Source organism: Antechinus flavipes, chromosome 2, assembly GCF_016432865.1.
Source record: "Antechinus flavipes isolate AdamAnt ecotype Samford, QLD, Australia chromosome 2, AdamAnt_v2, whole genome shotgun sequence".
Classification (NCBI taxonomy): Eukaryota; Metazoa; Chordata; class Mammalia; order Dasyuromorphia; family Dasyuridae; genus Antechinus; species Antechinus flavipes.
In genome coordinates this window covers 50,920,548-50,933,739 of record NC_067399.1, presented here as the reverse complement: position 1 = coordinate 50,933,739, position 13,192 = coordinate 50,920,548, and the positions used below count along the sequence as shown (strand labels likewise).

The 13,192-nt window shown below is 43.4% G+C and overlaps 1 protein-coding gene across 10 annotated transcripts in view; it reads right to left on the bottom strand.

Moving 5' to 3' along the window:
• CBFA2T3 (CBFA2/RUNX1 partner transcriptional co-repressor 3) overlaps positions 1 to 13,192 on the bottom strand; it is a 200,418-nt gene that overhangs the window by 20,231 nt on the left and 166,995 nt on the right. For 8 of the 10 annotated variants that reach the window (XM_051974773.1, XM_051974774.1, XM_051974778.1 and 5 more), the window contains 3 exons: positions 10,026 to 10,103; positions 9,156 to 9,269; positions 2,110 to 2,351 (listed from right to left, as the gene is read on the bottom strand). In XM_051974773.1, coding sequence (XP_051830733.1) covers positions 2,110 to 2,351; positions 9,156 to 9,269; positions 10,026 to 10,103 — 434 coding nt within the window. The remainder of the gene's footprint in view (positions 1 to 2,109; positions 2,352 to 9,155; positions 9,270 to 10,025; positions 10,104 to 13,192) is intronic. The other 2 variants (XM_051974782.1, XM_051974783.1) reach the window with 2 other exon arrangements.

Below are 13,192 nucleotides of genomic sequence, written 5' to 3'. Positions count from 1 at the left end.
CAGCTCCAGGAGCCAGATATGAGGCTGACTGTTGTAAGCTACTGATTGTTTTCCATAAATGGAAAAACAAAATGGCAGCTTCCTTGCTCCTATGGTGTCTGACCACATGATCTCATTGCCAGAGGAATCTACTGTCAGAACTGGTTTGAAGCAGCCATGACTTAGTAGAATAGAGCACGACCTAGAACTCTCTCTTTTTTAAAAAAATAACTTCTTATTGACAGAACCCATGCCAAGGTAATTTTTTACATTATCCCTTGAACTCACTTCTGTTCTGATTTTTCCCCTCCCTCCCTCCACCCCCTCTTCCAGGTGGCAAGCAGTCCTTTACATGTTAAATATGGCACAGTATATCCTAGATACAATATATGTGTGCAAGACCTAGAACTCTTAACTGCGTTCTAATTATTCTCCTGCCTCAAGTCTTCCTCTTACTCCGATCCATCCTTTACTCAATAGTCAAAGGGATTTTCCTAAAGTTCAGACCTGACCTTGTCATATTCTCTCCCCACTTCCCACAATGAATTACAGCAGCAGGGAGTTACCCTGTTACCTTTTGGATCAAATATGAACTCACTGGGTTGGTATTTAAAGCTTTTTACAATATTCTCTTTTGAAATCTTCTGGCTTTTTCCACATTACTCTAATGGGTACCACTACTCTTACCATCAGCTCCAAGGCTGACAAGTAAGTGGGACAGGAACTCCAGTGGTCAAGAGATAGAGATATGAAGCATCCTATTTATGGGTCAACGTGGCTAATGACGGCTTTGGTCACAGTCCCCCACAGTCTTTTCCTTCTTCAGTTTCTTTCCAAGGCTCTCTGAAACCACTGGGGTGCCTTTCCTCGATGCCAACATCCCTTCTCACTCTCACCTTATTCTTTGCTAGAAGGAAATAGATTCATAGACAGATGCCAGATCAGTCTCTCTTCTCAGGCTCATTTTATTCTTTGTTAGGAGGAGATAGATTAATTGACCAGACACTAGGTATTTAGGCTGCTCTGGGAAGCAGAGTCAGGCAAAGAAGAGGGATGGGCTAGAAAATCACTGCAGTGGGATGACTGCATTTCCATGTTGGAGGACCTGGGTTAGGTCTTGGCCATTCATTACCTATGTGATGTTGGCTAAAGTAATTCCCATCATCTGGACCTCATTCCGTCATTGGTAAAATGAGTGGAGAGAACTAGGTAATTTCTGAGCTCCCTTCCAGCCCTACTGTTTTGGGATTCTGGTTCTATGAAGCATCAAGTAGTTAGTATTATTTATCCCAAACAGAAGAAATACAACAATATGAGGGATTCTAAAACAGAGCATTATTCTCTATTTTTGTCAAAGGAAAAACAAGAGAAATCATCATCGTCGTCATCTCACATTTATAGTGTCTTAAAGCAAGGTATTTGCCACATACATGATCTCATTTGAGACAACCATATCAGAAGTGGTTATCATCATTCCCATTTTATAAATGAGAAAACTGAGGCTCAGAGCAATTGAATATTCCCAAAGATAGTATCTCAGAAGAATTTGGAACTCAAGTGTCTCTGAGCCCAAATTCAGTGCTGGACCTACTAAGCACAGATTTGTTAGGTGAGAATTTTCATTAGAAACAGGAACAGAATTTTGGACAGACACTGAAATTTCCTAGGAAGATTACTTCAAACATAAAATATAGTTTCAGTTTTCTGGGATGTCTTTGCTAAATGACCTTCTCAGAGCCTTCTCTAACATTGAAAAAAGGGCCTGAATAGGGGAAGGACAGAGAATCATTCTGGATGTAGTTTAAGAGAGAATGGTTGCTCTCAATTAACAGGGTCAGGAGCAGAGCAGTAGGTGAATAAGTGGAAGTGACTCCTTGGTGGAAAGAAACTAGGGGACCACAAAGTGCAGGGAGGACCAAGGAGCCACCCCATCCTGTTGGGGAGGGGTGGGTAGGCTGGGCTCTCAGAGCTCTTGGGGTTAATGAGGCAAGGAGTGTGCCTTGGCTGGTACCCATGCTCCTGATGCCAGTCAGCCCTGGCACAGCTGTATGAGATTAGGTGTAGGAGATTAGGATCTCCCCCCACCAGAAAAAAAAGCCACCTGTCCCTGAACTGTAAGCCAAAACTTACCACCAGCCCCAGCACCAAGGTGCGGACCCGTTCCCCAATCTCAGGGGAGATGTCATTCCCAAACTGCTGCAGGGTGGTAAGGAAGCGTTTGAGTTTGCTGAGCTGTCGTGCACCGCAGGCTGGCGGGAGCTGCTGGTTGGACAGTGAGGCTGTAGAAGAGGTGGCTGGGCCATTGCTGAACCCGTTGGGGGTCGATGGGGCTCCATTGATCGCCGTCGGGGAATGGCTACTTCCATTCATCACTGCAAAGAGAGAAGGGGCCCGAGAAGTCAATTGGTGCTGGGTTTTGGGGGTGGGATGGGGGTGGAAGTAGGGAGGTAGGGACATCATGGAAATGAAGATGGAAAGTCAATTTTCCTGAACTCAAATCACTTCAATACCTCTTTATTGAGCATCTATTATGTTCCTACTTATAAAACAAGTTCTAAGCTCCATCATTTGGAGATTGTTCTGCTCTAAGCATCCAAGGTCTCTATGACATGGATAACTTATGGTTCTTAGGCTATCTTTCATCTCATACCACAACTACCATCACAGTCTGTGGCTCTTCCACCAGAAGACCAGGACCTCTAGGATAAAGGGTTTAACTGGTACATTGTCCAGCCATTTGCTTCTGTCCCACACCTCTCTTCATCACACCTTCCTCTCAGTGGTTTGCCAGGATTCCCAATATGGAAGGGAGAACAATCATTTGGTAAGCGTTTTCTGGCCAGCTCTGGGATGTTATGGTCAACACCTTCCCTGCCACCAAACACGAATATAAAGCTTCAGAAAAAAAGAAAGAAGCTTCAACATAAAAAAATAGGGTACGCCTACTCCAAAAATAAACACAAGGACATTCCTATTTTGTCCTGCATGTATTCCTAGCAATGTGGGTATTATCGACAATCAACATAATTATTATATTATCAATATAATTAATTGTAATTAATAACCCAAACTTTACAATCACTAACTAAGTATGTTAAGGTTTACAAAGCAGTTTTAGGTTTCCCTGACAGCAGAACATTACCATGTTCCATAACCTTTTTCTGAAATCCATTGACTGAAGCTAGGGAACTCTTAGGGAGTTTTTAAGCATTGAGCCAAGATCACAGAAGTGAGAACTACATATTTCCAGCCTGCAGAAAAGTCTCGAAATACACTGCATTCAAAGTCAGGAGCTGTCCATTTAAATCCCAACTCTGATGCTTACTAGCCATGTGACTCCGGACAATATGCTTGCCTGAGTCTCAATATCCTGTTCTGTGAAATGGGAGGATAATCATAATTGTACTACCAAAATCACAGGGCTATTGTGAGCTTATCTATAAATCTTTATAGAAGTCTGACATTAAAAGTGTGTAGTTACTGAAGAAGAAACTATAAGTGAGAAAATGTTGGGGTGTGAGGAGAGTTCTTTGCTTATGCAGGAATGCTATGTGCACTTTCATTTTATTGTAGATCCTGGCAAGCTTACGATTCATCTATTTCTGGGTCAAGCAATATTTAGGTCTTCGATAAATGTCTGCAATGTTGAGCAAGGGAGATTCTATATACATAGCACGTTGTTAACTAGCAAAACATTAGACAAATGGATGATGAGATGGATGATGATAAAACATGCAGGAGGGAAAAGAGGGGCTTCTCTAGGTGTGGGGACCATATAATTAGTCAGGTACCAATGAAAGATCCAACTTGAGTTTTCAGTTCATGTTGCTAGGTAACTCCCCTTCCCTTCATCTCCCTGCCAGGAGCTACTTCCTCAGAGGTTCTGGCACTTGAACTCAGATACTCGGGCTTAATGGGTTAAATTCCACTCCCCTGAACTTTCTATTTACATCCACTGGCCTCATCATTGGGGTGGGTTGGGATGGTTAGCTTGGGTTAGATTGTCAAGGGATCCGGGTTGATCCCCGCAGACCAGAGCTCATCTCCTCCATCACAGGAGCTGTTGTTTAGACCTCTAACATCTTCCCTTCCAACCTTAACACCTACCCATCATTCCAAGCCCAATTCAAATGCTACTTCCCCAACAAAGTCCTCCATGATCCCCTAGACTGGTCACAAACATTCCCCACCTGGACTTCACATGGAACTGTATTTTGTAATTTTCTAATGTGCTCTTTCCTGACAGAATGCAAACTTCTTAAGGACAGGGATCCTTATTTTTGTCTTTACACAGCAAGTGCCTAACAAAGTTCCTGGCATTTCATAAATACTTGTAGAATAACTGATTTTCTTGACAAATAGTAAACTCCATGAGGAATTGACTAGTTTATTTAAGCTCTGTAATTAAGGAAATACCTTTCAATGCTATACTACACACCATAGGTACTTAATATATCCTTGTGGAATAGAACACCTTCCTAGGGGTGATGGGTAGCAATACACAGCCGCTCAACTCTTTCAAGCCTTTCCCTCTATAATGGTACATGATTCCATCACCAACGTCTGCCTTTCTCATCCTCAACTAGCCCCAGAGTCTCCAGGCTGGCAAATCACTAGGCCCCAGCAACCATCAGGTATACCAGATCAAACCAAGAATCAAAAATGCAAGGATCACCAATGAAGAATAAGAGAGAGAACAGAGGAGAGATGGCTGGGACCTCAAAGTCCTGGTCATAGATATCTGTGGAGAGAACAGGGATCAGCAGGAGCTACAATTTGATGGAGAAAGTCAGGGACAGACCATTCTTTGGGGAAGCCCTAGGAGAAGTGGATGCCTCTAGGAGATAATACTCTGGAAAGAGAAAGGCCTTCAGAGGATAAGCAGTTCCTATCTCATTGCAAGGTGGCTGAAAGTTAACCACATCATCCACCCAGCCTCACCTCAATCCTAGTCAGCCTATAGATGACGCAGTCTGAAATCATCTACCTACTGGTCCAATCCAATCTCCAGGACACAAGGAATACATTCAGAATATATCTGGATGTTTGATTACAGGCTCAAAGGCTGCATGATGTAGTAGCGGCCAGAGTGGGTGGCCTTGGCGTCAAGGAGATACAGATTCAAATATGACCTCTGACATATATTAGTTACGGGACCATAAACATCTCATTTAATGTGCTTGAGTTCCAAGCAGCACCTCTTGAAAGCTCAGCTGCTGAATTTCAAACAATGGGGAAATCACAGATCTTGGACAGTGCATTAATGGGTGCCTGTAACACTGTTTTCAGGGGGATACTTTTTCCTCTTAGAAGTCAATATCAAAGAGAAGATCTAATTCAGTTCCAATTGATTAATGATGGACAGAATCAGCTACACCCAGAGAAGGAACACTGGGAAATGAATGTGGACTGCTCGCATTTTTGTTTTTCTTTCCAGGTTATTTTTACCTTCTGAATCCAATTCTTTCTGTGCAATAAGAGAACTGTTTGGTTCTGTACACATATATTTTATCTAGAATATACTATGACATATTTAACATGTATAAGACTGCCTGCCATCTAGGGGAGGGGGGGTAGAGGGAAGGAAGGGAAAAGTCAGAACAGAAGTGAGTGAAGGGGACAATGTTGCAAAAATTACCCATGCATATGTTCTGTCAATAAAAAACTATAATAATATATTTTTAAAAAGATTTTAAAAAAGAAGTCAATGTCAAAATTCAATAGACTTGGGAGAGAGAGAGAACTATGGAGACCAAATGTGGATCGAAGGACGGTATTTTCACCTTTTTGTTTGTTTCCATGCCGATTCTTTCTTGTGGTTTTCTCCATTTTGGCCTGATTTTTTTGTCACAACATGAGAAATATGGAAATATGTTTAAAAGAATTGCACATATTTAACCAGTATCAGATTCTTTGCTGTCTCAGGGAAGGGAGAAATAAGGGAGGGAGGGAGGGAGAAAAATTTGGAATGCAAATTGCAAAAATGAATGTTGAAAACTATCTTTACATGTATTTGAAAAAAATAAACTACTATTGAGAAAAAAGTCAATCTCAAGAGAATTTAGTCTTTGGCTCTCAAAGAAAGCCCCATGTCATTCTGATATACCTGCAGAGTTATGCTTACCCAAGGAGCTAATAAATAAGGGTTCTTTTAATAATAAAGTTGACTGAAGAGTAGTAAATCCAATCCATGCCATAGTTGGCCTCCAAAGGGCCATGTTTTCCCATCTGCCAAGGGTAGGCAATGGACAGACAAGTCCAACCAGTGGTTCCTGGTTGCTTAATTCCTGGGCATCCCCTCTCCTTAAAATACTGTTGGTTTATTTACTATCTTAGGTTAGACAACTAATTTTCTTCTCTTGCCCCACGAAAAGAGCATCATTCATTTGGCCCAGGGATCCTGGCTTTTGGGAGCTGTGTGCTTGCATTTTTTGGTTCAACAATCCTCTGACTCTCTCTGTAGGAATAGCTTCATTAAAAGAGGAAGGACCCTAAACTCACACAATTTGGCCATTCAGATGATACAACTCCTCAAGGCACCTAAATAGTGCAGTAGATAGAGATGGATTTGGAGGGAGGAAGACCCAAGGTCAAATCTTATTGAATCCTGGGCAAATCACTGTGTGAGGTTGGGTTATTGGAATGCGTGAATGTGCCGGTGAACATGAACTCCTGGGCACGTGACAGGAACAAATTCTAACTAGGGATCACAGCACCCTAGTATCATCAGATTCAGCACCGGCATTTTGCAGATGAAGAAAATGAGATCCAGTAATGTTCAGTGACTTATTCAGTGACATCCGACCATTAGGTATCCATGGAGAGGGGTTTGAACCTGGGGGGCAGCTGCTTTCCCTCAATTAATCCTCAAATGATATTTCCCAGAGGGCGAGAGGATCTATTTTGACACTGTGATGCTGACACGATGCCAAAACTACTTTCAGGGGTGCCGGTGAATCCACCAGAATCCCTCCAGCCCTAATAAATCTCTGGGTCTCTTTTGATCACTTCTCTGGGTGGACCCACTTCAAAGGTCACTTAGTGGGTATCAAAAGACTCAATTTGCTAGCTTTGTGACATGGGAAAAATCACTTTCCTATTTCTGGGTCTGTTTCCTCAATTTCAGAATGTTAGATAAGGTGATCTCAACGGTTTTTGCCAATTTCCAAGTTCCATGATTTCATATCTAATGAAGGGAAGATTTGAAGGCTCTTGTAATCTGCCAGATGGTGTCAGGGGTGGATGGAAGGAAGCCCTCAGCCTATACCCTGCTCTGAATTTCAGGCCTGACATGGGTTAGCATCATCCTGTGATTTGACTTGAGCTGTTAACTGTCCAGCCAGTCAGCTGCAACCCCAGCCTAGGGCCAACTGACCATCAGCCAGGACTGCCCATGCCTCCTGGCAGGAGGGGGAGGGGTGGGACTGATTATCAGGGTTATTCTAGAACAGGAGTTTTTTTTTAACCCTTTTTGTGTCACAGCCTCCTTAAAATAATGCTTTTAAAAATAATTTAAAGAAATGCTAAATTTCAGTTGGAAGTTAGTGAAAAGAAAGGGATAATTTTTTTCCCCTCTCCAAGTTCATGAACCCTGTGAAGTTCATCTTTATACTTTCTGGAACCCCAGATTAAAAACTTCTATTCTAGAATCCTGTAGAATGAGGGCCCATTAATGGTTTTAATTAGCTGGACCCTATGCCCTCCCCACCTTTTTTGGACACAACTTATGGTTTGATTAACATGTCAGAAATTTCTCTACCACTGAAGATCTCCACCTGTTCAGTTAGAGCGCTGCTTGGGGAAAATATTCACTGAAAATGTCTAATTGAGAATCATCCAATAAATATTTATTAAGTGCCTACTATATACTAGGCACTGTTCAATGCACTGGGGATACAAAAAGAGGCAAAAGACAGTTCCTGCTCTCAAAATGCTCACATTTCAGTGGGGGAAGATAAGAAGCGAATATGCACAAATAAGTTACAAACAGGAAAAACAGGAAGTAGGGAAGGGAAGACAAAGGAGAGATTGAGTGACTTGCCTTTGGTGACATAGCCAGTTGGTGTCAGATGTGAAATTTGAACTCAGGTCTCCCTGATTTTGAGACAGATGCTTTATACACTCCCCCGCTGCCTTTCTCTGTTATTTGCTTTCCAGGGGTGTTTTGTCCCAAAGTCAGGTAGGTGTAGCTTGAATGATCCCCGAACAGTCTAACAGATATTGTTTCTTTAGAATTGGTACAATGTATTTAAACATTAAAAGTAATTTGGTCATAACGTGGTTTGGAAGAAGCAGTGGAGTTAGGTTAGATAGTATCTAGATCTAGATATTATCTATCTAGATGGCCCTTAGTTTGGGATTAAGATCATTCTAAAATGCAGGAATGTCAGGTGAAGTAGAAAGAATCAGGAATTGGAACCTAGATTCTAATCTCCATTCTTCATGAATGTTGGACAAGTTTTCCTTCCTTTTCTGGCTCCTGGTCCCCTTCTCTGTAAAAGGAGAGCTCAATTAAATGTTCTTTGAGTGCAGAAGACCCTTTCTGACTCTGACATTCGACCCAGTCATGAATCGGGTCTCCCAAACAACATGGCGGCTCTTTGGAGTACTTAACTCATATAGAGGGACTAGTTAAGGAGGGATTATCTCTTATCAAGAGACTCATTCCAATTCTAGAGTGTACCCAGGGCTGCAGAAAATGAAGGGAAGAAAACCCCCATCAGGTCAGCTCCATTCCTTTACTTCCCTCTCCAAAGTTTTGTCCAGAGTAGTTTTTAAATAGACTCAGAAGATCCTTTACTGATAAACTAATGATCTCTCCCTCTATCTCTCTCCAGTCTATAACCACAAGAAATACAGACATATATACATGTGTGTGCACACAGACACACACAGAGACACACGTACACATCCAAAGGCAAGACTAGCAACTGTGAAGACTCAGCTAAGATATCCTCATCCTTCGCCAAGGGAGACATCACCAGAGAGGAACGGAGTTCCCACTGCTTTGCTCAGATGCTAATTCTGAGAAGGGCGGCCGCCACTATGTCCAGACTGGTCTGTGCCCTCCCGGAAGGCTCCCTCCCATTCCTCGGCTCCTCGGGAGCTGTCCTCCGGAAGGTCCAAGGGGACCGGTGCTACCTTGGGCTCTCTCTCCCTTCTGCTCGCTTACTAACCTTGCCCGCCGTGTTTGGGTCGTCCTGGAAGCCAGCAGCCCTGCCTCTCCCGTGCCTGCTCAGGTTCGCTCCCGCTCGCACTCGCTCTCTCGCTCGCTCTCTCGCTCGCTCTAGCTGCGGGGTAATATCAGCAACTTGCTAAAGAGACGCCGAAAATAACCACATAGCCACAACTGCTTTTATTCCAGTGACAGGTGTGTTACTAAGTTAAACTCCACACATGTCCCCTGGCTGAAAGTCGGTGAACACAAGCTTGCATCCTGGTGACTATCCCAATACCACCCGTGCCTGGAGTCCAATCTCAGAGGGGCAGATTGGAAACAGGGAAACCCCACAAGGTGCCTGGTGAGTTAGCTCGCTAAGCTGAAGGTTTCTAGCGACCCTTGCCATCCACCCTGCAGCCTCCTAAACGTAGCAGGAGAACGCTCCTCTCTAGCTAAGGAGACGAGCATTTTCAAGGAGTTCTGAGGGAGGAGAATCTGGCCCCACTTGTTCACAAACATCCCTTCCCTCTCTGCCACAGAAACCAAAAAGACCACCAAAAAGAAGAAAGCCAAAGGGGACCAAGAGAATAACTACCCTTCCCCCTTATTCCCACTGTCAGTGACCTTGCCACGTCCTACTGTTCTGTCCCCTGCTAGTTCCTGAAGGGCCGAGGATCAGAATTTAGCTCTGTATGGATGGCCCGTTCAGACCATTCCCTAGGGCTCTTGGAAGGTGCTCTGGGATGGGGATGAAGGAATGGGAGGGGGGTAGGTCAGAGGGATTTTTCCTCTTGTTCTTGTTTGATAGGGATGTCTCAAAGGTATATCTCACTTGGGTCTCCCTCAGCCCCTTCTCCTTGGGATTAATTTTGATTATTTTACTTACAAAGACAGACCATAGACCACTTCAAGCAGCCATGAAAGCGGCCAGGGGGCAGAAACGTGGGAGGCCCATCTTCTCGATCTGTAAGCAAAATTAAAAAAAAGAAAAGAAAAAAAATATGCTGTCAGGAAAGGTTGGGAGAGGCAGGTTGTGGGGTGGGGCGGGGGCTTACTGTGCCTGATGGAGACAGAGCCGACACTTCCCTGCCCTCCCCTGCCCCTTCCCCGGACAGCATTTTGAAAATATGGAGGAGAATCATAGGGGTCTTTGTCAGTGAGGATGGGAGTTGTACTTGCTGCTGTCTCCTGGATCTGGGTTTTTATTAAAGGCACAAGGCCCTGGGCAGAATGGAAGAAAAAGGAGGTGGGTCTTTGAAATGCTCTATGAAAATGAAAATTTTTTTTTATTTTCCCTCTACTGAGTCCCCCGTATTACCTGCCCCACAGGCACGTCTCTTAAAGCTAGGTTAACTTTTAAAAACTGTCTCCTGGGAATCAAGTCCCATTCTGGGCCAGAAAAGTAGAGACTGCAAACTCAAGAAAGCATGGGAAGAAGGTCATGCTGCTTTGGATGGATTCAGGGATGGATGTGTCAGAGAGAATTTTAGAAAACATTGATTATGAGCCGTAAAGAGGCCAAAGGAAGAAGGTAACTCCTGGTATAATGCCCAGCACAGTGCCTGCCAGGGGGGCACAGAGCTTGCCAGGGGGGCACAGCTGTGATTTCACTGGCACGGGGAACTCCCAGGTGGGGGAAGTCTCTCTGCCAATGGAAGAGGCACTTTTTCTGTGGCACATTGCCTCAGAAAACCATTTCTGGCCATGGACGATATGGGCATTTGTTTTGTTTGACTATACATGTTTATCACAAAGGTTTCTTTTTTTCTTTTCGATTGGGGAGAGGGGAGAGAAGATAAACTATTGTTCATTGAATCATAAATTTAAAATAGAGTAAAATGATCATTTAAATTTAAAGAGTTACCTAGGACAACTTTTTGAGACCACATAACTCGTATTTATTAGAGCTCTGAACCTTGGTTTCTCTGGTTTCCAGGTTTGTTCTCAATCTACCACACTGGTTCTTGATAGGTACACAGTAGTCACTTAATGAATGTTTGAAGGATTGATTGAGGACCAAGAGATGGCAAGAAGAACAGTTTTTTCTTCTTTCTGGACTATCCTCATTTCTTCTATACCCAGCCCTATTTACTCAGTCTGGTTCCTCTTGACCCTGCCTTTTCCCTCTGCCCTCCATCAAAGCTTCCCAAAGCTACCTATCACACTGTAACTTAAAGAGACTGTTGTGGACCACACTGCCTTCATGCTTTCATCACACAGTCCTTCCTCTATCTCTTGTAGTTCTGAACCCTCTGCTCTGGGACTGCTCTCTCAAAGGTCATCGATGATTTTCTGATTACTAAATCTGAAAGTCCTCAGCCTTGACCTTACCACTGACCACCCCCCTCTTCTGGGATACCCTTTTAGCCCTGGGCTTCTATGACCGGCTCTTTTTGACGGCTCCTTCTCAGCCTCCTTTCATTGTTCCATTCTTGTCTCAGAAATATGGGTGTCTCCCAATCTTCTCTTTTCTCCCGATCCTTTCTCACTGACAGATCTAATCTACATCCAGAGAACTAATACCCATAAGCATAATAATTCATTAAACCTTCACTTAAAGACTTTAAAAGGACTTGGATAACTGCACCCAGTTGGCACTCAACTAACAGAGAAGGTATGTAAGTGATGCTATGGATAGAGCTTTAGGACTGAATTCCTTTTTTTTTTCCTGAGCTAATCAGGGTTAAGTGACTTGCTCACGGTCACACAGCCAGTAAGTGTTAAGTGTCTGAGGCCAGATTTGAACTCAGGTCCTCCTGACTTCAGGACTGGTGCTCTATCTATTGTGTCACCTAGTTACCCATAAGTCTGAATTCTAATCTGCTCTTAGACATTTACTCTCTATAAAATGGGTATTATAATAATAGCTCCTTCCTATAGATTGAACCTGAGACTTGTCACTCTTAGACATTTACTATCTATAAAATGGATATAAATAATAGCTCCTGTCTATAGGTTGAACCTGAGACTTGTCTTTGAATTTCATTTGAGCATTTTCAACTTCTCACTGGACAGCTTCACTGCACTATTTTTCACACTTCCTTCAAACTCAACCTTGCCCAAATAAGACTCTTCTCTATTCTCTTAACCTTCCTTTTTTCCAACTTCTCTCTATTCTCCAACAGCTGACGTCAATTCTGCTGCCACCATCTTTCTTCCATCAGTTTTCTTTGGTCCACTCACACAGCTACTACTTCTGAACTACAGTAACAGCTTCCTACATCACTGTTGTTCAATTGGTTTTCACTCATGTCTGACTCTTACTGATCCCATTTGATGTTTTCATGGCAAAGATACTGGAGTGGTTGGTTGACTCCTTCTCCAAAATGTCCCCATTTTGTAGAAGAAAAATTGAGGCAAATAGAGGTGAAGTGACTTGCCCAAGATCACACAGCCACCAAGCATCTGAGGTTAAATTTGAACTCAGATCTTTCAGCTGCAAGTCCAGGGCTCTATTTATTGAACCACATAGCTGCCTCTCACTGGATCATGCTTCTGTTCAGAAATCTTCAGTGGTTTCTTATTACCTCTACAACTGTCAGGTTGGGCATTTAAAACTCACCCACCTACTTTCCTACCTTTTGTGACTACTACTCACATATCGTATAGTCTAGTGCAAACGCCCTAAAAACTATTTTCTGATCTTGGGATCCAGGCTCCCGTCCGCCTGCTCCCAGTCCTCCCTCAACCCTGACCTCCAGAATGCTCCTCCTCCAAAGCTCTGCTCATGGGCACCCTCTTGGCAAAGCCCTTTCTAGAACTTCTATTGGAAACTATCATCTCCTACTTTGGATTTCTTCTTCGATCCCATCACTTTCTACCCTGGATCATACTTAACTTTGCACACCGAGCTTAGAACGTAAGCTTGTTGAGGGCAGGGTCACACAACATCAAAATCTTTGGATCAGCGGTGCCCTGAGCATCCTCCGAGCTTAATCCAAATTTACTGAATGAAACTGCTGAATTCTAGTTTTGGGGTGGGGTGGGTAACTTGGGGAGCACCTGCCACTCTCGGAAATTGCTCCCCCCAATAATCCATCCTTGAGCTGTTTT